Source organism: Zalophus californianus, chromosome 14, assembly GCF_009762305.2.
Source record: "Zalophus californianus isolate mZalCal1 chromosome 14, mZalCal1.pri.v2, whole genome shotgun sequence".
NCBI classification, from domain to species: domain Eukaryota; kingdom Metazoa; phylum Chordata; class Mammalia; order Carnivora; family Otariidae; genus Zalophus; species Zalophus californianus.
Window position 1 is genome coordinate 86,347,586 of NC_045608.1, and position 26,622 is coordinate 86,374,207.

The 26,622-nt window shown below is 39.4% G+C and overlaps 1 protein-coding gene across 13 annotated transcripts in view; it reads right to left on the bottom strand.

Moving 5' to 3' along the window:
* Nucleotides 1-5,232: 5,232 nt before the first annotated feature.
* Nucleotides 5,233-26,622, bottom strand: part of RTTN (rotatin) — a 164,776-nt gene continuing 143,386 nt past the window's right edge. For 12 of the 13 annotated variants that reach the window (XM_027577527.2, XM_027577524.2, XM_027577522.2 and 9 more), the window contains 9 exons: nt 25,373-25,478; nt 24,325-24,422; nt 22,989-23,066; nt 19,310-19,436; nt 16,948-17,150; nt 13,427-13,694; nt 7,694-7,797; nt 6,525-6,594; nt 5,233-5,628 (listed from right to left, as the gene is read on the bottom strand). In XM_027577527.2, coding sequence (XP_027433328.2) covers nt 5,543-5,628; nt 6,525-6,594; nt 7,694-7,797; nt 13,427-13,694; nt 16,948-17,150; nt 19,310-19,436; nt 22,989-23,066; nt 24,325-24,422; nt 25,373-25,478 — 1,140 coding nt within the window. In that variant the 3' untranslated portion in view covers nt 5,233-5,542. Of the gene's footprint in view, nt 5,629-6,524; nt 6,595-7,693; nt 7,798-11,282; nt 11,756-13,426; nt 13,695-16,947; nt 17,151-19,309; nt 19,437-22,988; nt 23,067-24,324; nt 24,423-25,372; nt 25,479-26,622 lie in introns of those variants that run through there. The other variant, XM_027577526.2, reaches the window with a different exon arrangement.

Genomic DNA, 26,622 nt, shown 5'->3' on the forward strand with positions numbered 1-26,622 from the left:
AATGTCTTCGTTCTTGCTCATTTCTAGAAGCTAACACTGGATAGGTAAGGCTTCCACGTCATGGGGATAAACTCCACACAGCACATCTGGCTTCACACTGGAACGTCATCTTATTTTGTTCTCTGCCATTAATATTTCTGGTTCTAAATGCAACTAGAATTAATCACAAAGTCTAAATGCAGATTGAATATATTCAATCAGCATCCAATCTCTTTCTAATTCTTTATTTGGGAGGCTAATACTTTTACCCCTAATTATATCACATTTTTCTCTTAAATTAACTGGAACATTGGCCTGTGGGGCAAAGACTGCTGGTTGCCCAAGCCCCTCATCCCCCTTCCTGACCAGCACAGGCCGAGTCACGAGATATGGCAGTGCGCGCACCTGAAGGACTAAACTCCTTCACCACCCTTACAGCCAGGAGTGGCCATGAATATGACTGTGTTCTGTCCAAGAAGACGTGAAGGCCAAGTTGCTGGAGTGGTTTTGTAGGAAGGCTCCTTAAAAGGGCAACAGACAGCTGGGGACATCTTTTTTCCATTGTTTTCCTTTCTGACATTCATGAGGTAACTTGCTGAAGGAAGGGTGCCATCAAAGAAAGAGCAAAAGGATGGGCACTTGAGTCCCTGAGGACACGGTCAACGAAGCAAGGGCCACCTGCGGGCTTCCTGCATGTGGGGAAAAAAACAACATAACAAAAAAGGAAAAAGAAAATCCTCCCTTGTTAAAGCCATTATTTTATTATTATTTCAGAGAGAGAGAGAGCAAGCACACACCTGAGTGGGGGAAGCGGGGCAGAGAGAGAGGGAGAGAGAGAATCAGGCAGACTCTGCGCTGAGCGTGGAGCCAATGTGGGGGCTCAATCTCATGACCCTGAGATCACTACATGAGCTGAAAGCAGGAGTCAGACGCTTAACCGACTGTGCCACTCAGGTGCCCCCTGCAGCTATTATTACTTTATATTTTCTACTCTGTGCAATCATGGCTTACCCTAACAGATATAAACTGTAAATCAGGTATCAAATCCATAAACCAATTCTTTGCAATCCAATCTTTATGAGTGGTATCAGAAAATGATTAAAAGTAGTAGTTCTCATTTTACAATCTGTCTTCTTATAATCTCTTTCCATGGCAAGGCAAGGGAAGAATATTCTAATAGAGTATCTGAGGAAATCATGTTTTCAGAATTTGTCCAGAACTGCAAGCAATCTGCTTGCTACCAGAATGCTAAGTATTGCTGCCCAGATGAACCAAATGGGACACAGACGCTCCAAAGGCACAGCCACGGGTAGAGGTAAAACTATAGGGAAAGACATTATTGAGAAAGGAGAAATGCATGAAAAAATGTGTTCCTTGGAGTCTACTTTAGAACACATATTTTTCTCTTGGCTTTCATGCCAAATTAGTTAAAAAGAAATTTATTGAATCTTACCTTATGGATCTTTTGTGAAACATTATTTTAAAAGAGCATATTTTTTTTCTGAAGCAGATTTCTCAAATGCAGAAGGAGCAAATGAAACTCAAAGATGAACGTTGTTGGGAAGATTTAAAACAGGATCACACTGAGCTCGTCATGTCTTGCTGCCAAATCTCAGAATCCCAGGGTTTGGGTATAGTCTTTTGTACACCCTGAGCCTTGAGGCCCAGCTATCATTCAGTCCCAGCTGACTTACTATTTGAATTTTATAAGGAATTTCCCATGAAGAATAATTTTTAACTTAGGAAGAATAAATTCTAAGTTGCCCATTCACAGAAACAATAGCATTTAATCATCCAATCCCCTTGACTGTATGGATCACAAGTCAACAATAGGCAGACAGAAGAAAATGGCTATCCCGAAACTGATGGATTCTCTAAGCTAAGGTTTTCTTTCAGATGCTAAGTTCGTATCTCTTGTACTTTTCAAGTCAAATTGGGGAAGAGTGGTATTTCACCAACTCACAGTCAATCCAGAAAACCTGACAAGCAGAATAAAATGTACCATATCCACTCAGCTGAATTTAACACCTCCACACAGTGCTTTGTAAGACTTAGGTTCTCCATGATGACTTGGTGAGCGTCCATGAGCTCAGCGATCTCAGGACTATGAACACATCCCCACTAGAAACTGACAATCCTTTTGGAATGTGGAAACCTCGGTTTTGACAACGTAACTCACTTCCCAGCCTTTCCCCCTCCCCAAAGAAATAGAAGGGTTGCAAGGACACAAAGGATTTAATGTTTTAATGAGGGAGATAAAATTTTTGAGAACTATATAAGAATAATTAACCCAAGGGATAATCACCTATGTACCAGGGCACTCCAACCTCTCCCCAGCTTTACAAGGCAGGTACCCTCATCCCCAGTTACAGCAGAAGACATGGCCCCAAGGCTGTCGCTGGGTTGCCACTGCTGTGCAGGGATGAAGCCAGGGTTGACACCAGGTCCATATGGCTCCAGAGCCCAAAATACCTTAACCACTCCATTATGCTCTCTCCTTCCCTGAGAGAACCATATGCACACCTGGCTCCGGCAAGAACAGGGGTGCTAATCATTCATTATTCCTATCCATCAAACTGCCAAATTTGTGGAACATCATGAGTCAAGAAGCAGATCTCAGGAAATGGGGGTAGACAAGGTGCAGCCACAAAGACTAAGGATGTAAGAGTACTACAGATGATGAGTATATTTAATACGACAAAAGAAAATCGATGACCTGCAGTTAAACAGGCAAATTCTATTTTTTTACTTCATTCTTTACAGAACACCGAAGAAAAATACATCCAGTTATTCATTTTTGAAAGTGATTTTTAGGAAGAGAAAGAAAAGTCTCCAGCTAGGTCTCCTACGTATTCTATTTGTTTCCTCTGTTTTTGAAACCAAAGGCTGCCTCCTCCTGCAAACTGCTCAAGGTCTTAAATTCAGAAGTCTCCGTATCAAAGTCTGCACATTCTGGTTAAAAAGGTACAGGGTTTGGGGCCCCTAGGTGGCTCAGTTGTTAAGCGTCTGCCTTCGGCTCAGGTCATGATCCCAGAGTCCTGGGATCGAACCCCGCATTGGACTCCCTGCTCCATGGGAAGCCTGCTTCTCCCTCTCCCACTCCCCCTGCTTGTGCTCTCTCTCTCGCTGTGTCTCTGTCAAATAAATAAATAAAATCTTTAAAAAAAAAAAAGGTACAAGCTGTGTGTGCATTCATAGCACATAGGCAATACTAACCCAATCAACCAAAAAGGCCAGGGGATGGGAAATTTGGAGACCATGAGGCATGAACTGGTCCCCTACACCTATTTTCTGAATCTCTGCTTACACTAGGGATGTATGATAGAAAAAGCACTTGACTAGCATTCAAGACACCCAGATTCAAGTCAGATGTCATCAGTAAGTAGCTGAGTAATGTTAAATCATTTTCATGTTTAAGCAGTTTTCTGTAAAATCAGGGGGATTAATTATTGGTTCTCAAATTGTGGAAAAAGTAAAAGTCACCTGGGGAGCTCACTGACGATTCTCCCAAACACAGGCCTAAGATTCCATTTCAGTGGGTCCAGGAATCTGCATTTCAACAAATATCCTAGGGGATTCTGATACTGGTGGGTCCCCAAGTTAGCGTCACAGCAGCTGCTGAAATTGTGCGCTGGTGACCTCAGGAATCGTCTGCTTACCAGTGTCCCCCCAGTTGGCGGGACAGAATCTGAACAGATGCAGACGGGAAGGGCTGCCGTCCAGGACCAGGAACACTATATGCCTCTGAGGCTCGAGTCCCTGGACACCATCAGGAGATAATGCAACTTCTCCCGAAGCCGGTAGCTCTGTTTCCAAGGGTGGAAGTCCTTCTGGGTGTCAGCAGGTCACATCCCCAAGTGGTTCAAGCTACTGTGCTACAAAGCCCCCCACAGTACCCCCTGGAACTGCTAGGGAAAATAATCAGTTACAACTCTTCCTGATTTCAAAGATAGGAGGCAAAGGATACCCTGATATGTCAATTAATCAATGAACCATAAAGGAAAAGATCACTTCCCTGGAGAGATCTCATTTTGTAGAAAAAAATGGTAGTTATCTATAAGATCCAAATACAAGACAGGAACTCCAACGAGAAAAGAAAAGAGGCAGCACAGCACAGACAGACAGGCAGCCACAGGCTAAATAATAAACCTTCTGAGAATAGTGCTTACGACATAGAAAGAGCTATTTAAATGCAAGTTACAAAGAAATCCACGCCGTTATTCATCAGTGAGAACTTATAAAGTAATACCAAGAAAATGGCACAGAATATAAGAAACCAGGAGAAAAGGTAGAAATAATTCCTGATTCCTGCTCTCAGAATTGGTGAATTTTTCAGAGTGTTAGCAAGTCTATTTCTTTGAATTAGCTTAGGTGGCCCAGGAAATTCTGAACTTCCTAGATCTATTGTTAAGATCTCTAACCAATAATTTTCAGACACCACAAATTTATCTGCTTCTATTTCAATATTTAACATCTATTCTGTCCTCATGCCTCTAGCTTAAATAAAATCACCCGGCTTGTTTTAGTGATGATAGCATTTGCTAAAGCATTTTAAAAATGTTGTTTTTTTTGTTAACCATAATTCAATTAGAAAATTTTCCCTAAATGAGTGTGTACAGCTGTGTTATGTGTAAATAATGAGTGTGTATAGCAATGTGTTTCTTTCTTAGACACAATTTTCTTTCTTTCAAAAGTGCTACGAAAACTGCTGTACTTGATCAGTACTTGAATGATACTGGTCTAAGTTCTCAGTTCAAAACTAATGTCATAAAGCGTTATTACATCATGAATACTTGACAGAACTTTTCTTGCTAGATCTTTTTGTCTTATTCTTCGTGATGTTTTGGGCTGAGCTAGAATTTGAACCCAGGCCTACCTGATCGTAAACTCAGTATTCTTTATTTATTATACTTCCTTCTTTATTACACAGTATTTTAGAAGTTGAAAGGTGAAAATAATAAAACATAACAGGTTTCCAAATCATATGGAAATCAGTTAATATCACTAAAAGTTGCATAAAGAAGCACTGACAAAATTATAGACATTTATATATAAAATATCTCTTTACCAACGTGTATATAAAGGTTTGAGAAATAAGGATTTGTACTGACAAGAGCCAAATTCCATGTAAGAAATCAAGGAAAAAAAGAGAATCAGAACACCCTGTCTTCTTCCAATTACTAAAATTTATACTCATGAGACTGATAAAAATCTGCAAGCAGCAATTATTAGTCGATTTTCAGTTTTTAAAAATATTTTATTAAATAATTGTTAAATATGATTTTTACAAAGCAAATTACATAGAAAAAGGTAAAAATATTCATGTTCCCAAAACTTTCTATGCCTTTTGTCCATCATCTTATCAGCTGCTCTTACTCATAGAGAGCTGGTATGGAGGGATAAAGCTGAGATGCCCCAGTTTTATTTCTCGTCAGGCAGGAAGGGCACACACCTTGCAGAGATTTAGTATGTCTCCAGGTAACAGCTGCCACACAGAGCTTGCTTCAAGGTTGGCTCACCTGTCCGGCGGCCATCGGTTTCAGGGAGGAGAATCTCACATGGCTCAGGAAGAGTTAAGAAGCTGAACGAGGTTTTCAAGACATTTCAAGTAATAGGCATTTAGAGGGGTTTCTTCTGAGTTTGAGAAAGCTGAGAGAAAAATAAGAGTATGGAAGAGTAAGTTTATTAAATTTAGTACTGTACTTAAGAACAGACAGAATTCATATTTATTTTTTATTTATTGTTTAGCCAAAATGTATAAACAGGTAATGGCAGCCTCCATAATGGCTGCCATTACCTATAACCCCAAATGAATGCCTTGCTTTCTATGCTACTATATCATTCCTCCGAATGCACAAATTCTAACATAACTACCTCTAGGAACTCATGGTCACAGTGAGAAACCAGAAAAATCCACAAACCACTTATAAAAAATCAGACTATGAAAGCACAAATTAATAACCAACAGACTTAGTACAAGAAAGACACAGTACAGCTCCTTAGCATAAAAGTGCTCACTGAAAACCGGTGTCACTTGAAATGAAAAATGAACTGTGAAAAGAAAACCCAGCCTCCTATCATGGTCACATCACAGGGCTGAGAGGAGAGAAGGGCAACTCGATCTATTCTCGGAAGACTGTAATTCAACTCCCTGATGTTAGATCAAAGTTTTCTGTTCAAGGTCAATTCTAATTGGGCCCAGTTCTTATCACCTCAGAACACATTACAGCACGGCGGTAGCCACTGGCAAAGGAAGTTTAGTGCACGAAAAAGAAAATGAACTGGAGAAAGATCAAAGACATGTTTTAAGAAATTATATCTCAAACCTTCATCTATCAAAACAATTTATTATTTAAAAAGGTGACATAATGAAAAGCATGGACCAGATATCAGCACATTTTTATAATGCTTCAATAAAAAAGCTTCTCAAACATCAATGTAGAAAACTGTCATCTTGTTGTGAACTATCCGAACAATTCATTAATCAGAGAATTCACTTAATAGCTTCCAAGTTTAAGTGTAATCTCTTCCATAATAAAACTTACTTTTCTTTGCTAAGGAATATGCTTCATCCACTCTTCTTTTTATTGATGGATTTTTCAAAGTTGTTTTTGCCTGCAGATAACATAGAGCAATCCATTAATTAGATTTACTCCCATAGGCTACGGATCAGGTACTCCAGTATTTACGCTGCCACTGCTGACCCCAGCACTAGCAGAACGTTACCAAGTGTAATGATGGATCCAGGGAATTAGGAATGGGCATATCACACTCTGCCGTCAGCCACATCCTTTCCTCCCTAACTCGCTTCTTTCTCTGTAGTTCCATGTGCTTCTTTCCCTGCCCTTTCCTTGGCCCCTTCTCCCCTAATATCAAGTCTTAAAGGAAGACTCAGTCTTGGTTTCCATATTTCACATTCCCTCAAACCCCAGATTTCAGATGAAGTATATCAAACAGAACCGGGGGGTCAACAGATATTCACTAATAAGTAACTGCAAAGTGTCAGCTCCTGTGCTAAGCCCTAGGGGTACACGGTGAAGCGACTGCACTGCCTCTGGCCTCGTGCACATGGCTGCCGGCCGGGGGGTGGAGCAGCACACAAGGGACAGACGGCCTAGAGCACCCCTTGAGGATGGTGTGCATCCTAACACCGGCTGGCACTTGGCCACTATTTAATTGCTAGATATACAAGGGCACTTCTCTCAGGAATGAGATGTCTGCAATGAAAGAGAAGCCCAAAGGCCAGAGAGAGCAAGTGCAAGTGGGCACCTGCTGATCGCTCCCTCAGGGCTGGCCCTGGGCTGCAGCCTTACAAGAACCAGGTTTTCTCGAAACTCAGTAACGGCACATGCTAGACAAAGAGGAATCACACAGTTGGATAAAACTTCATCATCTGGTTTTATTTCAGGATGCATTTTTCCTTAATACATCTTTTAGCAGAAACGATCTATACTAACATTAAACCAATATGCCAAATCAATTTATATTGACAGGGAAAATTCACCCAAAAGAGACACCCTTCTGAAATGAGACATCCTGTTGACTAAATGAAAAAGATTTCAAGTGATGGCTCACTAACTATAAAAATGCACAAGGCAACAATGTCTTTGAGTTCATTTTTTTCTCTCTTGCTGATAGTCCTCCAGCGCCCCTGGCTGCAGCCTCGGAGCCTTGGTGTTTGCCCCTGGCTATAAAAAGGACTTTAAAAACTGACCTTTTGATAATTGTGAATCAGAGCCCAAAGCGCAGCTGCTCCGATCCTCTGAGCATTCTGACTCTGGCTTTCCAGACAGGCAGCTAACACACCAATGACTTTTTCTAATAATAAACACATTAGAAAAAAAAGTTCAGTCCCAGACATTACAATATATTCTGATCGTGGACTAGTCAGAGACTCCCTTTTTTCCCCATCAGAATACATACAAAGTTGGTATCACCAGACTAGAGCAGAAACAGTCTTGTATACCATGTGTGGGAGGACACCCTCAAAACAAACTATTTTCACGACAGGCATAGAATAGTCACGTGGCAGCCTAACTTTTTTGGCCCTAATTCAACAATGGCACATTCATTTAAACAATAGTGCAGAAGTAAGTAATTACACAAAGAGTTGTATAAATGAGCTGTTCAATTATAGCTCACATTTTGGTGTGCAGGAAAACAGGTTTGCTCTTATGATAAATTATAAAGACTATTATAAGAACATCAACAGCATGGGTTACTACATAAAACAATAATCAAGAAATACGAAATTAGGTAATAAGCCTTTTAAAACAGGACTAAACATTTTGGAGAAATGTTTTTGAGTATGTGTATGTCAGAGGAAAAAGTGATTTAAAGGCACATCAATACATGAGATATGTTCCCTTTTTGCAAAGCTTGCCAGAGTATGAAATCAAGCCTTACAAATTATCTGTAGCAGTCTACTCATTTTAAGTAAAGATGCAAAGAAGTCCAGTCCCAAGTAAACTGTCAGGGTGTTTCAGACCAATATATGAACCTATCTTATTATTTATTTTTATATATCATTAAATTGTATCAAATTATTTTTCCTCTAAAATGTGTGTTTAAAAACATGTAGCATTCTTAAGGGTTGGTATGGGAACTCTCTGTATGTATAACCACTCCCCATTCCACTGGATGCATCTAATTACACTGTAACCTGGTTGAGGGCAAAGTGTGTGTCTGCTCATAATGAATATTCCAACCACAGTGCCAGTTTATTTTAGGGGCTCAATAAACACCAGCTAGACAAAAGATTCCATAATTAAAGCAACAAAAATGCTGTTTCAGTAATTCTATTTAGTTTTTAAAGAAATTTTAAGGAATTTTAAATCTTTTACAGGGAAAAAAAAGCTGCTCCATAAAGTAACTTCTGTAGAGTGGAGGGACAGGGCGGAAGGTACACACGGTGTTGAACTTTCCTGACAACTAGCCCCTACTCCTTACCACCTCCTCTGCATTCCCTAGTTTTCCCTTGCTTTTCCTGTACCCTAACTTTCCCATAATGAGCCTACATAAATAGTTATCTGATGAAATTTGTTATGTGAAGTTGTAGGTGGCAGCTGGTACTCTTAGGGCACATCATGAAATGAAAGGGTGGTTCCCATGTGTTTCTCTGAGCATCATCAAATGATATTTTTGTATAGTGTACTAAACACTCAGAACATATAACCCATAATCTAAATAAGTTTATAATAACTCCCTTGACTAGTTACTATCTCTTAAGCATTTTTTTTTAAGATTTTATTTATTTGAGAGAGAAGTGCAGAGTAAGAGTGAGAGAGAGCACAGCAGGGCCAGGGGCAGAGGGAGAAGCAGACTCCCCACTGCGTGGGTAGCCCGATACGGGGCTCGATCCCACGACCCTGGAATCATGACCTAGGCCGAAGGCAGATGCTTAACTGCTGACCCACCCAGGCACCCTTCTTAAGCATTTTTAATAAAGTACATATATAGATCAATTAATGTGGCCCCTAATGATGATGCAACTGGATCAATTTAAAAAAAAAAAAACATTGTGTAATATAGCATGTATAGCAAAAAAGGCACATTAAACATTTTTAAGTTTTACTAATAGGCTATCCATCAACAAATGAAAGGATAAAGAAGGTGTGTGTGTGTGTGTGTGTGTGTGTGTGTGTGTGTGTGTGTGTGTGTGTGTGTAATGGAATATTATGCAGCCATCAAAAATGAAATCTTGGCACTTGCAACGACGTGAATGGAACTAGAGGTTATTATGCTAAGTGAAATAAGTCAATCAATCAGAGAAGGACAATTATCATGTGATCTCACTGATATGTGGAATTTAAGAAACAAGGCAGAGGATCATAGAGGAAGGGAGGGAAAAAATGAAACAAGACAAAACCAGAGAGGGAGACAAACTGTAAGAGATTCTTAATCATAGAAAATAAACTGAGGGTTGCTGGAGGGGAGAGGGGTGGGAGATGAGGTAACTGGGTGATGGACACTGGAGAGGGTATGTGTTGTAATGAGCACTGGGTATTATATGAGACTGATGAATCACAGACCTGTACCCCTGAAATAAATAATACATTATATGTTAATTAATTGAATTTAAATTACAATATTTTTAAAAGTTTAATAGGTATGAAGTGAGCATCCACATACACCTATAAATAACTTCAAGAGAATAGATAACAGTAAAATGTAGCTAGTAAGTAGGAAATGATGAGTTTTAAATACTACCTTTCTTCTTAATGTAATTGAGTTAATTACAAATTTAGGGATGTCATATTGCTAGCCTGAAATCAGGTATACTGAGTATTTACACCACGAATATCAACAAATCCAACAAACCAGAGCTGAATTAATGGGAAAGCTGAAAGAGGTTTGTTTTATGACTATATTTTGCATAAAGGTGAGAAATAGTTTTAACAGTCTATTACAAATTAGATTTAATGACAATACATTGGGAAAAGAGCCGATTGGGATGCAATTTCATTTGTCAAATAATGATGAAACTGCAACCACAGACTGGCTACAGATACAAGAGTTTTTTCAGCAAAAGTCTCCCATCTTGTGCTCCCATGTTAGGTACATATATATTTATAGAATTTGTTATTATTTCAGATCTTTTAATTTTTCACTTTCCTATCTTCTGCAAACATTTCCAGGCTTGTCACTTATTTATCTAAATAGGGCATAAATAAATTTATCTTTAAGTCTGTGTTTTATAATTCCAATACCTGAAGCCTAAGGCAGATGAGTTGGTATATTTCCCCTGCTGGTTCTGACTCATGTTGCCAGGGTTCCTGCTGTGTTTGGTCACATTTAACCACACCCTGGTTAATACTTTTGAAAAACTGTGGAGGTTCTCTGAGGCCCAGTATGTACTTGTCCTCCATCCATCAGAGCGGCATAGTGCCTCTGCTAAGCACCCAGAGGCACTGTCCATCGAGGTTCAGCTCAAACCAAGGTCACAGGCCACTCAGGCTATACATCTCTGGGATACAGAGCTGTGAGGAGCAGTCTGTGGTGCCCATTCTCACACTTGTTTTTCTTTTCTTTATAATCACCTGGATAGGGGTTGGGGAACCAATTTAATTTTGATTCATCCTTTTCCTAAGAGGTTAGCTCTTCGGAGTTCCACCTTAATACAAACAAGACGGCCCATAAACTCCTCATCTTGGACACTCTTGACTGTTGTTCCCTGACTCCTTGGCATGCCTGAACAAAAGCCAAGCATACAGTGTTGGCAAATGTCCTTGAAACAAAAAAATATACATAGTTCATATATATATATATATATATATATATATATATATATATTTTGTGTCGCTCTAGGCACAAACTTTCAATCAAAATTGGCCTGGGAGTTTCCCACTATCCTTTCAGTTCTTTGATTATTTTTAAGGTGAATTTTGATATATTTTATCTAGCATAATTTTGTTGTTTTCAGAGGAGTTCTTGCCTGAAATTACCAGAAACAATGAATACTCTAGCTCTATTTTTAACAGTAAGGTCAAGCCCCACAACCCATTCCATTTCTGACCATCAAAACCAGAGGTTTGGGCACTCATGATCAGAGTTTTTGCAGTCTTATCTGGTAGATTTTTAAGCCAGCTGACTCTGCTAAGCCCTCCCTGTGGATCTCCAAGTGGAAATGGGAGGCAGTGCCCATGACATGCCCTCAAAGGTCCATAGAGAAACTGCACAGTTGCTGCCTCCTATCCCTGCCTTGGAGGCCCCTGATCTCACGTCTCTGGGGCTGAGGAAGCTCCTTCTTACCAGAAGTTTGTCCAACTGCTTTAAGCTACGGAAGAAGAGAGAGAGCATGGCTGTTAGAAAGATATGCTAAAAATAAATCCAGAGGGAAAATGTAGACTTCTCCTTGAAATCCCTAAAGCCCATCCTTTCTCCAAATCTCTCAATAATAAAATTGCATTGAGTAGTCCCAAAGAAGAACTTCTTCTGAGAAAAATGAGTAACTAACAGGTGACAGGCCTGGGGACAGATACCTCACATATGCTATCTCGCTGCCCTGTGGGGTAGGGCCTATCATTAGCCTCACTTTACCCAAGCGAGGACGGGGCGCACCCCATGGCAGCCTGCACAGCGTCAGTGGAGGAGCTACAGAAAAGCGGAGCTCAGATCCACAGTTCGTTTCACAAAGTTAAAAGCTGACCGAGCTTCTACAATCTCTCCCTGTTATTTCCAACAATTCCATAATTATCAGAAAAAGAGAATCACCACTGCATACACAGCAGAAAGCATGCAGAATCATTGCCACTCACTTAGAAAACTCCATGTGTCATAGAAAAACACCGCTAAGAAAGAAGTAAAAAACATGAATGGAAAACAGAATTAATCTCTAGTACCATAAATGGTACTAGACACTTTATGTGTGTTTATAAACTGATTTCTACCAAAACTGAGAAAGGAAGGATTATTTTACAGATGTAGAAACTGGACCCGGGGAAGCTGCCCCAGGTGATGCTCGAGTGAGCACATAAGGGTTGGCATCTAAAACCAGGTGTGTGGAGGTCTAGAAGCCCACCTCTTTTTCCCCCAAAACAATGCAATGTAACCTTATAAAATTCCCTCCCTATTAACACTCTCCTCACAGAAACAGCACATGGTTGCAGAAACAGAGCTTTCCATTTCCCTCCTTCTGCTTCAAATTTTTTTCTGAATCCTCGCCTCCATCTGTCCTACATCTCAGAGAATGAGGTCTCTGTAAGGCTAATTTCACCATTTGGTCTTGGGTTCTGAATTCTCCTGCCTGCTCAGGAGCTCTCAATCAGAGAGCTGAATACTCACCGAAGTGCTCACTAGTGACAGGCACAATTCCAGATGCTACAGATAAACATGAAGAAAAGAGACCTCATAAGAGCTAATGTTCTAGTGTGGGCAGACTAGGAATAAACAGATACATGCTGAAAATGTATAGTATCTCAACTGTTGATAATGCTATGGAGAAAAATAAAACAGGCGGAGGAGATACTGAATGAGCGGGAGGGAGAGGAAGCAGGAAGAAGGATGTGGGGACTATCATGTTGACAGGTGGGTCTGGAAAGGCTTCACTGAGACAGAATCTGCTCAGAGACCTAGAGGAGCAAGGGGGAGAGAGATGGGAGCAGTCAGGGTGAGGCCAGGAGCACCCACTCCACGCTCCTGCTCCCTGCCACCTCCTGGATCCAGTGTAACCACCAGTGGCAAGACCTGTTAACCCCAGGAAGACTCCTGGCAGCCTGGAGGCTGGAGCCACGTCTGCTTCACCATCTGAGGACAGGATCACACCTGATTAATTCCAACAGCCTCTACCCTCCCACAGTGCCTTGAACACAGTGATGCTTAATAAATAGCTGGCAAATTATTTATAAAACAATTTTGTGTTGTAATCTGAATGGAACACTTGAGGAATGACCACATGTATAAACAGATGCCTGTGTATGTGTGTGTGGTGTATAATGTGAATACTCACCGTTAGCCAGGATCTTGGGCTTATTGGCAGGACTGAAGCAGATGTTATGAAAGATAAGAAGTGGTATATAAGGGCTGCTCTTATGCTTATATTTGCTCATCTCTGTAAGCAAGTCTAAACAGCCATCTAGCCTCAGGATCATTTGTTGCCCGTCTTCTCCAAATGATATATTCAGGAGTAACTTCAACCAAAGAATGGTCAGATTACTGAGATGCTTATTTCCTCCTTTTGGCAACGTTAGAGATAGAAAGTTCTGTAAGAAGTTACTCTGTGGGTAAATAGAGAGAATATTATTTTCTTCCTGAGTCTCTTCATTATTTTCCTTGTCCCTTGGAGACCAATTAGCTAGAATTCTGCTCTTCTTTCCCACAACTTTAATTTCTCCTTCCTCCTAACACCTACCTTCCAAATATTCCATCTATATTGTTTCCAGGTATAAGTGAATAAGTTAAGGAGAACAAAATAGTGCTCAAATTTTAATTCTTACTAATTCTTTCCTGATGATGGATAAAGTAAATACATATAGTCAACTCTTAATTATTTAGGATGATAATTCAATTTGGGGATTATTTCAGGCCTCCTGAGTTTTCTCTTTCTGTCTGCCTTCTGGCAATTTTGCTACTCATTAAAAGCTATCCTATGGGGAGGAAAAAGAAACAAAACCCAAATCAGTCTTGGATACCAGTTAACAACTCTAGTAGTACTGAAGAGATCTGAATCTAAGCGTTCTTAAAACTAAAAAAATCTATGTGTACATCTTATATTTACTTTACCCTAACCGCTTATCTTCACAGATAATTTCTCACGGCTACATGCCATTCTAGGAAACTTAGACATGAATACCAAAAATATCAGATAGATATTTTGATCAGGGTACAGAAATATGATCACTGAACTTTCATAAATGTCCAGAATATCTCTCATCTCTCTCCTGCTTAATAATCTATTCAGACCCAGTTCTTGGGTTCTCCTGCACCGAAGTCAAGATGTTGGCTTGAATCTATAAGGTAAATTGAACACTTTTATATAGGACTCTGAGTCTAAAAATGAAATGATATGGACGTGCTAAATCACTATACTGTACACCTGAAACTAGTATTACCTTGTATATGTTAATTAACTGGAATTTAAATAAAAACTTAAAAAATAAAAAAACAAAAATGAAATGAGCTACAGAAATATTAGCAACATAACCCAACAACAAGTAAACTGTAAAACTACATGCCCACTTTGCACGTACTTGCCATCACTCACAGCTACTTCTCATCGCTCAGTCCAAATTAATGCTTTTTAGATTTATGTATCCCTTGCCTTTCCTGTTCAGCTAGAGTCTGCCATGATATTGGAGATTTGGAGTTGACACTAGGGATAAAATATATGGCAGTGCCTTAAATTATAAATATGCTATGGGCATTCCTTCTTTTTGCTAGAGCTAAAGATGCTTTCAGACAATTTCCTATACTAGACATGGTGGAGAGAAACCAGACATTTTAGAATCTCAGCTGTACAACACTACTGGCTACATTTTCTAACGCCTATAGATGAGTAATGGAGAGGTATAACTGTGGTGCCCAGGACTCATTATAACAAAGCAGCAGGGGAAGGCTCAGGGGTTGCCTAATTAGAGCAGAGGAAAAACAACTTGATTGACCGCACCTGAAACAGAGTCCAATGGAATATATATCAAAATATGCTTGAGTACAGTAACATAGCCTGAGAGTGGAAGACACCTTGAAGATCATGTTGTTCAACCTGAGAAGTTTACAAATGAAGCTTAAGGAGAGAAGGTCTCCAGCTTAAAGTCACATGTCAGACCCGAGATTAGCAGTCATTTGGGAGTTCCTATTCTACTTTACCCACGTGCTCTACAGGGAGGGGGCAGGAAGCCCTACCCCTGTCTGTGCTCCCACACATGTGCAAATGGCACCACACACAGCCAGCTGGGCACAACTTCACATATATATCCAGCCTGTGCCAGCAAATAAGCAGCTGCTTCCGGTGGGAGTGGTGGGCTCCTGATTTGCACCTTTTGCCAACTTACACAGTGTGAGCACTCCCGCCATGACTGATTTCAAGATAGCAATGTGATGTCAATTGGGTCACAAAATTCCTGAAAAACAGCAATGACACTCATGAGCCAGCCTGAGTTAGCTCCAACAACCGCTGAAAAGATCATTCCTTAGTCATAACTGCTATTTATTTGGAGACTGCAGTCAGAGTGGGGTTTTTTGGGGTGGACGGGGGGTGGGGAGCTGACACAGTAAAGGAAAAGGAGACTAAATTCTTAGGAATGCTGTCAACTTTCATAATTTGTCTTGGCTTCCATGTAAAAGAAACAGAAACAAACTACTATGTACTAGTAAATAATAGATAATGTGATCATATTCACATCTTAAAGGATCTTCCAAATTAGGGATTCTGTTCATACATATCTAAATATAATCTCACTGAACATGTGTATTAGAATTTGTTTAACTCATTCAATCCCTTGTAAAGTACCCTAGGTTAAAAGCAGTGATAAGAAGTCAGGTTTTGGCAACGGAGTCCCAGAGGACGGATAACATCACCTATTATGTCATAAAGAAGTTAGGTCTAAGTGAGGAGAAGTGGTTGTGATTTCACACACCATTTTGACAATGTAAATTGAACGGAAATTGTTACTGCTCAATTTGGTCTACATAAAGACCAATACATTACTTTTATGATCTCAAATAAATGTAAGACAGCTGTCTTTCTAAACTCCTCATTTTTGAGAAAGATAAAATATAATCCAGAAGCTAAGAAGATAAACGAAAAGGAAATGGAATGATCATACTCTAGCTTGTCACTTTTCATGTGTCACCTATTAACTGGCTTTAAACAAAGTAAACCTTCTGAATCCTTTTACAATCTTTTAAAATACAATGTCTTGAAATCATAATAATTTAATCCTAGAAATTGAGTTCTAGATTTTTCATACATTTTCTCAATTAGAAGGATTATTTTACTGTTTTTTTCAAAATATGAAGGGGATGCCTGGGTGGCTCAGTCAGTTAAGAGTCTGACTCTTGATTTTAGCTCAGGTTGTGATCTCAGGGTCGTGAGATCAAGCCCCACGTCAGGCTCCAACCTCTGTGGGGAGTCTGCTTGAGATTCTCTCCCTCTCTTTCTGCTCCTCCCCTCACTGTCACGCCCACTCTCTCTCTAAAATAAATAAATAAATCTTTTTTAAAAAAAAGATACGAAGGAAAAAAGAAGAAGATAGCAGTAGGGGAAGAATGAAGGGGGCGGAAATCGGAGGGGGAGACAAACCATGAGAGACTATGGACTCTGAGAAACAAACTGAGGGTTCTAGAGGGGAGGGGGGTGGGGGGATGGGTTAGCCTGGTGATGGGTATTAAAGAGGGCACGTTCTGCATGGAGCACTGGGTGTTATATGCAAACAATGAATCATGGAACACTACATCAAAAACTAATGATGTAATGTATGGTGATTAACATAACATAAAAAAAAAGATACAAAGGAGAGATTAAGTACTTACTTTCTGAATTATTCCTTTACAGTCATGAGATAAGGCCAGGTTTGAAAGAAACATAAAAACCATTTGCTGAACTGCAGTGTTCTCAAGAGGCATCTGGGAAGCCAACTTCAGGATACACCCCATCAGAGATGTGGCAGGGGCTCCTCTATACGCAGCTTGAACTGGATATTGTCCACAACTTGACCAACAAAGAGAACTGCAACCTTAAAAAAAACCAGCCTGTCACAATGTCTTCTTAGTTTCACTATATAAAAAACTCTAAGTAGTGAAGTGTATCTGTCCATCAATGACTTACCCACTAACCTATGAACTGCAAATTGGCACTAAAGGCAAGTGCTGATGTCTACATTCAGCCTAATGGATTTGCCATCCTCACTGAGGGTCTAATGATCTCAATGGGACATATTAAAATACTGAGTTTATTTTCTTTTTAAAGAATAAAATATGCATAAGAAGTTTTTAAACAGTTCCTTAAAAAGACATCTAAATAAAGACTTGTGTAGAAGAACAGAATTTTAGAAACTGGATATAACTTGGTCTAATGTCTTCATTTTATAGAAGGAAAAAAAAAAGGGGGGGGCCACAGTAATCCTGGGGCATGGGCTGATAAATGGTAGCAGCCATGTGTGCTGAGTAAGGGCACAGCCTCAGAGAAGCCAGTGACTTGCTCAGAGTGACACAGCTCATAAGCAGCAAGAACCAGCAGTGGTCAACCGGTTTTCCAGAGTCCAGTGTTTTCTCAGTAAATTAAACAATGACATGGATTTATCACGGGACTAAAATCATCATAAAAGAATTAGAAATTCATTTTACTGTAGTGTAACATAAATCTGAAGTAAATTAACTTGTAAAAGTCCATGGAAGGAGGCCAGCTTATGTATAACTAGATCAGAATCAAATACATTCTGCAAAATAAAGTCATAAAAGGCAAGTAAACACAAATATCATAGTGATCTTTCCTGTATTCACACTATATAGCAGTATCCAAATAGCAAGGTTTCTATTAAATCCATTATATGATCCTTGAAAACAAACCAGATAGGAAAACAAAAGGTTTGTTCCTCGATTTAGTAAGCTAACCACAATCTCATATTTACATCAATTTTAAGTATAAAAGTAACATAGATTATAGTTTCAAAAGACTTAAAGTATGTTTCTTTTGCTCAGTGTTTAGCAACTGATTTTTTTTCCCTGCTTATTTCCCTAAACCCTCAACTAAGGCGTGAAGGAGGGTGAAGAAGGACAAGGTGCAGATGCACTGGGCGGATGGTCTACTGCACTGGCCGTGCTGTCAGGGGTGGTGAGCTGGAGGACACAGCCACAGGAGACTGTCCAAGCAGAAGTAAGAATGAGAAAGTCAGTGAAAGAATAAAGACAAGGAAATTCTGTGCCATGGTGCACTCCATACACCACAGTGAAAGTTCAGGCATTAAGAACCTGAAAGTCTGTTTACGTCATCAGTTCCTGCTGGTGAAAGACAAGCTGAGTGAGCTCCAGAAATGGACAGCCCAGAGCTGGGGTGGAGCCCCATGTCTGACCATCAAGGAATAAGCTACCCTAAGCACGTGGTAGTGACGAGATGGACTCGGAACTGTTTTGAGTTCCACTCCTTTCTCTGCATATCTTTCGACATTTGGAGAACCCAGTTGCTGAGCGGTTGAATGATGGCTAGAAGAAAGTATGCGCACTTGCTGACCAGACCTTACATGTGTGACCCCGAGTTTTCAAGGGGAAATGAATACCGCCAGCAATCCTACTTCACCTCCACAGTGGGTTTGCTTTCCCTCGGCTCAAACAGCTACTTCATACCTTCTCCTCTCTTCTCAAATCACCTCCACCCTCACCTTTGCTCACTCTTAGCTGTTGGCCTCTAACAATGCATAGCCCTTAGCAGCTTCACAATAAAACATCTGTTAAAGGAATGAAAAGATGTGTCCCAACGACATCAGTTATCACAAGGCCAACTGTTTCCAGCTTCCCACCCTTCCAGTTTCCACCACGCCAGCTCCCACTCTAGAGTCTATAAAAGTTTTAACCTTTACTTGGTTTTTAAGGTCTTACATCATAATTTTCACTCTCTCAATTTCCTATTTAAATTCAATTTCCCACTGCCACATAACCAAGCAAGTTTCTCCCTCTCTATTCCATGAGCTGTCTAATGACTCTTCCTATCTCAACAGACACACATACTGAAGTATCTTACAGTACCTATGAGAACATTTCCCTCTAAACAACACACACTCTGTAAGTAGGAGAAACACTTCAAAATAGGTATTTGTTTTTCCAGTCCACTTTAACAATATTATTATATAAAATTAGTATTTTAGTATATTCCTGAAAGGCAGTATTGAAATCTATTTACCATTTGGAAAATTTGCAGTATAGACACAAAGCAGCTGCAGGGCAATTTGCATCAATGAATCATCCATCAAAAGCCAAGGCCAGAGAGAGTGCAAGACAGGAACAAGATGAGCTTCAAGAGCTGCTTCCTGTTGTGAAAAGGAAATACGGATAGCATTAGTCTGAATATATGAAAATATATAATTAAAATCAAGTAAAAAAAAAATACCTGTTACTAACATAAGGAGACAAAAACTGAATTTATCTTTGTTCTGATTAGTGCAAGCTGGCATCAGAATCCTGCAGATGGATTCAGCACCTTGCCCAGGACTGCCCTGACCATGAGCCCAACCAGTCTCAGGAAGTCCCTTCAACACTGGGGCGGCCACAATACACAGCTTAGGTAAAAAATGTTAAAAGAAACAGCTTCTAAACATGTAACTTAAGCAAGATGATGATATCTCACTACACTGAATAAACTCTTATACTCTAATAAACTCTAAATATTCTGATATGGTTAAGAAGTGGAATTTTCTGGTCAAGTAAACATTCTGATCAGTTCTAAGTTCTCCCCTCCACCTTCTCTCCTCTGTATGTATATGTGTGTATATTTGTCTGGTAAGTCTGGATAGATCAGAAGTAGATTACTGTTTGTAAATAATCTGAATATAGTAAAATTTAGTTAAAATAATATGTTACATCAATAAATTCTTCAGTAATTCATAGTCTTTATTACAAAGATCAGTTACCCCCAAGACAATATTATATATACAATCTGTTTACAGTAAATGCAATTGCTTAAGTGAACAGGAATTACCAGGCAACTTATAGGCCCATGTGCTCACATGTGGGTATTTATATAAATACACATACCCTATCCAATTTCATGCAGCGTTAATGGCAGAGGAGAGTGGGGAGTTGTTCCCAGTGTTTAACGCTCTCCATGATCTTTAAAGTCATTCCCGATGTTACTCCCAAAGTATTCACCCCACCCCACTGTCCATAAGCTTGGAACAGGGCCCTGTGATTACAGAGAAAACAGAAACAATCAGGTATAAGCTCTGCCTCTGCTCTGTCGTTCTGTTCACCTAGTCTATCTGTATTTCCATCCACTCGCCCCTCCTGCCCAGAAGTGAGGAATAGGTGTTCCTCTTTTGCTGGGGGTCAGAAAGTCCACCTGTGTTCTGAAACACAGCCTCCCCACCTCCTCAGGGATCTTTATCCATCAATTAGTTCTTTTCTTCCTGTCTCTTTAACGAGTCCCCAGTTTGCTCAGTTCTGCTTATATTCAAGCAGTTTACATGTTAGGAGAAACCAACATACTGACTAACTACTTGTAATGCTATGTCCTAAATTATTAATGCTGCTTTCCACAACTAAGCTTCTAGAAAGAGTACTCTTATTGCTGTCACTTCCCATCTCTTATTGAATCCTCAGTTTACTTCCATTTATTTTCTGTCTTGATGGTGCGAGCAAGACCACCCTCAGCACTGTGGAATCTATTAAAGGTCTGTTTTTTCTTCATTTCCATGCAGCTCTCTCCCCAGGAACATCTTCACACTCTCTCCCGCACTCCTTCCCCAGTTGTTTTCTGCCTTCTCATAAATAGTTATCCTTTCCACAGATATTTTCATATATAGTCTCTTGGGAAATTTCAACAGTTTATACTGATAATTCCTAATACCCCCAACCTATCTCACCACTCAGAGCCCCAGACCCTTGTAATCTACTGATTACCAGCCCTTCTCCTCCTGGATGTCCCAAAGACACTTTACACTAACATGCGTCAACCCGAACATGACGCTCTCTCACGCCCCCACGCTGCTCTGTTACGCGTGCTTGCGTTAAAGTAGAGCCCGGAAATCATTCTGCTTTTCTCTTTGCTCCTCAGTATCTCCCCACCCTCCTTCCCTTTCCCACCTGCCCCAGCGGGGGTCTCATCATCTCCTGCCCACTACAGTCCCCCTCCTCTAACCTTACCCGCTGTTCATTTACCTCACAGCCACCACGGTCTTCCCAGTATGGAAACTCTTTAACGTCCCATGCGTACAGATACTGGAGCGAGGCAGGCATGGGTGACTTGCTGAATTACCACAAGAGTACCTTACAATTAGTACTAGGAGCATCTTATACTGCACAGGTAAGTTGGAACAGGAAAAGAAATTAAGAATCTTTGCCCCAGAGGACTGTATTTATACTCAAGAGTCATCTAAATACTCTTCTTCGAATTTAGTCCTTATTAAACAAGTTAGAAATGTAGAAATGCTTTGACTTATTGAGAGATTACACTGTCATAGATGGCTAATGTGATACAAACGTGAACACTAAAGTTATAACTAGTACCCAGCTAGCATCTCATAAATCTGTATAAGCAGATCCTACCTGGAAAATGTTCCAGGGTATTCCCAGTATAAGGTGTCATGGATTAATATCAACTGCATCCAGTCACAAGCACACTATGTAGCGTAAGGGATCACAAATTTAGTAAATGACACCTCCATTTTGAGTAAAAAGTTCATACACTGGGAATTTCAGTGAAATGTATAAACACTTAATTCCCATCAATTGTTTTGAAATGTAAATTGCTAGTAACATGTCTCGAAGAAATTAACACAGCCTAAGGAATATGTTCAAGACATTCATTTTCCAGATGTTTTTTCCAGTTCCATCCCAAGTAAAAGCAAAAAAAGGTAAGAACTCCTTTAAAAAGGAAGTTCCTATAATTTATCTTTCTCTTATTTGCACAGTATTTCTGTGTGAAAGCTAGTGCTTCAAAAGTGTTGTATCACTATGACAAAGCAAATTAAAGAGTTGAAGACACCATATCCTGTGTAACAGTCACTAAACACAGTATTTTAAATGACAGCATCAATAGGGCGCCTGGGTGACTGGCTCAGTCAGTTGGGCAGCTAGCTCTTGATTTTGGCTCAGGTCATGATCTCAGGGTCCTGGGACTGAGCCCCATGTGGGGCTCCCTGCTCAGCAGGAAGTCTGCTTGAAATTCTTTCCCTCTGCCACCCTTCCCTCTCCCCCGCTCACATGCATGCTCACAAGCGCGCACCCTCTCTCTCTCTCTCTCTGGAATAAATAATTCTTTTTGTGAATTATGAATGAATGAATGAATAAATAAATAAATAACAGTATCAGTGCTCACAGACACAGCAAAACACCTCAGTGGTTCCCAGGCAGAGGGGCTGAGTCAAGGGGCACAGGGAGCCGGCAGAGTTGGAGGTGAAAAGCCTCCCAAGGTGAACAGGGCCATGCCCAGTGATAGCAGTAAGCATTTTCTACCCAAACAGGAGACATACTCCTCTTCTTTCCTTATGGATACAGACACCGCCACTTATTTCCTGGACAGCTACCTGACAACTGCCTTTGAAAGAACATAACCATTCACTCCATCTTAATAAAATACAACTGAAATGCATAACCATAGACAAAGAAACTCCAGTTTGCTTTAGCTTCCAGAAGTTTCAGAGATAAAGTTAAAATGCTGACATAAACAAGAAATGCCATCAATGTTGAAGCATAACAAGGTATATCCATTTCTATGAATTAACACTGACTTTAAGGACCAATCAGTTGTGCATCTAAAAAAATCTGAAGAGTTTTTCATGTTTCCTCCTATATTATCTCATATAAAAATTAAACTGTTTAATGGCAGCATTACTATCAAAATTTTGAAACATCGTTCTACTTACTTTACATTCTTCATTTTGATAAAGACAGTTTCTTAGAAGCTGCATAGCAATGCTTAACTCTTTAATAAAACCATCCTCCTGTTTAAAACAAAAAGCAGTTTAAAAATGTGAACACAACGGCATATTCTACTTTTTATATACAGTAATTCCTTCTGCTCTGGGTCACATTACAATGCAGGCGCAGGTATGCTCTCATTGCACCTGACCACCGTAACTTTGAGGGGACTGACAAGCTAATGATCTCTGAAAGATGACCATGTCTCAAGAAGCGCATCCGCCACGAAAAAGCTATTTCTGTTCTATCAAGCATGGAGGAACTGAGATATATAATAGGCTCCATGTTTCATCTCAATAAAGTGAAGCAGGTACTGACTGGTTTTCAATCATATCAGGTGTTGGCTGACTTTCTGAATGATGAAGTAAAGAACCTTTGCCTAAAGAAGTAAAAGGAAAAGAGGCAAGAAAAGAAACTGACAAACATGTAACCCCTGCAACAATAAACTTATTAAATAAGACTTTTTCTTGGTTTCTTATCAAATGCAAGAGAAAGTAGTTATTACACAGGTCGCTGCATAGGCCTTAGTTATATACGGATATATGTATACTTACAAATTGACAAATACATAAGCATTCATCTTCTAAATACGCCTGTATGGCAGATTTCTTTTTACCAATTATTATTACCATCACTATTATATAAAAACTGTGTTAACTTGAGCTTACATGGGCATGCATTTTGAACACGAGTCCAGTAAACTCAATGCTAGAAAGAGACATTCAAAAGTCATGGAAAGAATAAACAGAGATTAGGAATACCAGCTCTACAACCGCCCAGCTACTGGCCTTCTCAGTTCCTAGCTGTATGACTGTGTTGGCCTTAGTGTTCATGAGATAACAAATATGACATGCTTACAACACTGCCTGGTATATAGAAAAGCTCAGTAAGTTATATCTCATTCCTACGGAATCCATGCTTGCTTTGAGAAAAATATCCTCTTTTGTAGTATAAACAATTTATCTGGTAAAATATCATATACATTTCAAAATGCTTATAATAAAAACATGTTAATCCATAAATCTCATTTTAAGATCTTTAAGTGAAAATTAAGTCTCTCTCTCTTGCTCGCTCTCTCTCTCTCTCACACACACACACAGACACATACAACCCCAAGCCCAAAGTTGCTAATGCAGCAATCCCTTTACCTAACTATACCTCTCTTCTAAATCAGATACCCATTTGTACCAAATACTGATGTCGTTTATAAGTACAGGAAATTGGAGAGATGGTCCCTAGGTCACTCCTTCATCCACCCAGATGTTTGGAATTCAGAGTTACCTGTTTCTTTAGGGCTGCTTTCCCAGGCCTGAGAGAATCTAGGTTCAGTTGTGCATTAATGTGCTTCATCTGCTCCATGCAGCTGTCTATTAGATCAGCTAAAAGATAAAATTGGAAACAATCCAAAGAATATTCCATTCCCAAGTAAGTTGAAATCACATATAACAAAGTCTCCAAAAAATAATGCTTTATATTTCTGACCAACTTCATTTTGTTGTTTTCAGTGAGAAATTAACAAATCATAGAAAAATAAAGAGAACTATAATGTTCAACAATTCCAATGTTTTCAATTTAGTATGATACTCCCAAAATCTACTTTATGTTTTGAGGCATGCATAATTCGCTTTAATAGCAAATCACAATTGAAATTACTAGACATGATGTTCCTGTTATTCTCTTTAACTCTAAGACCTGTGTTCCTGGATTACAGATGAAAAATCACAACACTCTAGAAGGGAAATTTATGTGAAAATACAGGATCATCTAACACTGTTGTTACTACTATCAAAACTATGTGGGTTTTTTTCAACTATGCAATATGTGCTTGTGGTTACTAATATTTAATTATTATGAAACTGAGTGATGTGTTACTTCTTAAAGTTTCCCCAATAGGGATGCCTGGGTGGCTCAGTCAGTCAGGCGTCCCACTCTTGATTTCGGTTCAGGTCGTGATCTCAGGGTCGTGGGATTAGCCCCGCATCGGGCTCCCTGCTCAGCATGGAGTCTGCTTGTCCCTCTCCCTCTGCTCCTCCCCTCACTCATGCTCTCTCTCTCTCAAATAAATAAGTAAAATTTAAAAAAAAAAAAAGCTTCCCTAATATTTATATATTCTCTACATTAAAAATCATTACTCAAAAAATAATCTACATATATAATCTTTTCATTTTAAAAGTAATACATGTTTACTATGTTTCTGTATGAGAAAAACTCTTTAGTCATAAGATTATAAATTCTTTACGTTTTGAATCCAAAGGAAATTAAAATAAACAAGCAGTAAAATATATGAATTGACAATATGCCATAAAAGTTGATGAGTCATGTGGCTCACCTTTCAAAGCATGTTTCTGAGCCCTTCTACTGACAGCCAGAAGTGACATCAATGCATTTGCAGCAACTCTTTTCAGGACATCCTTGGAGGATTTTCCTTCATAGCACTGCAAAGAATATATATCAAACTACCTTGAAGAAAAACTTAATCTGGAGCAAAACCACTGTGAATAAAAGATGTGGTGTATTTAAAAGGTATTGCTAGGTTTCAACTACTCCACGAAATTCACTGGAACTTGATATCATTAAGATTTGAGACTGAGAATGCTCTGTGTGAAATCATTAAGATTTGAGATTGAGAATGCTCTGTGTGAAAAGGACTGTAGAAAAAACTTACAATATGGCAAAGAGCAACAATCATTCTCAAAGGCTCACTATGTAAAGGAAAAACTGTGCACTTAATTTCACCAGGGAATATACGTACATATACGTAACTTATGAAAAAGGGCCCTCAGAAAACTGATGAATAGGAAAACTGCCATCAAATTCCTATCTTCTTCTTGAGACACAACCCCTCCCTCAATTTCCACCCAATATACCCCTGTACCTCAGGGGATGTGGTTCTTTCCATCCTGCATTTCTATAGTCACATTTATCTGTTATATTACATGTTTTTCAAAAAAAAAATATTTCTTAATTTTGTTGACTTATGTAAATTTTTTTTAAAAAATCACTTGTAATTTTGAAAATACTAATATTTTGGTATGTTTCTTTTATATAGTTGATATTTGTAAGTTAAAACATTTTTTCATTATCAAAAATTTCAAATATGTACAAGAGTGAAGGAAACAGAATGACATACTGTCTCTTTTTAAAAAATTTTGGGCTGAACTATTTCAAGTAAATACTAGATATCATATAATGTCATATTCCAGTATACATGACCATAAAGCCATTATCATGCCTAACATATTTAATAATTTATTGGTATCAACCTAATACCCAGTCCAAATTCAGATTTTCTCTTTTGTCTCAAAAATGTCTCCTTATGGGGCGCCTGGGTGGCTCAGTCGTTAAGCGTCTGCCTTCGGCTCAGGTCATGTTCCCAGGCTCCTGGGATCGAGCCCCGCATTGGGCTCCCTGCTCGGTAGGAAGCCTGCTTCTCCCTCTCCCACTCCCCCTGCTTGTGTTCCCTCTCTCGCTGTGTCTCTCTCTGTCAAATAAATAAATAAAAACTTAAAAAAAAATGTCTCCTTATGGTTGGTTTATTGGAATCAGCACCCAATAAAGCCCTCACATCCTGTCTGTATA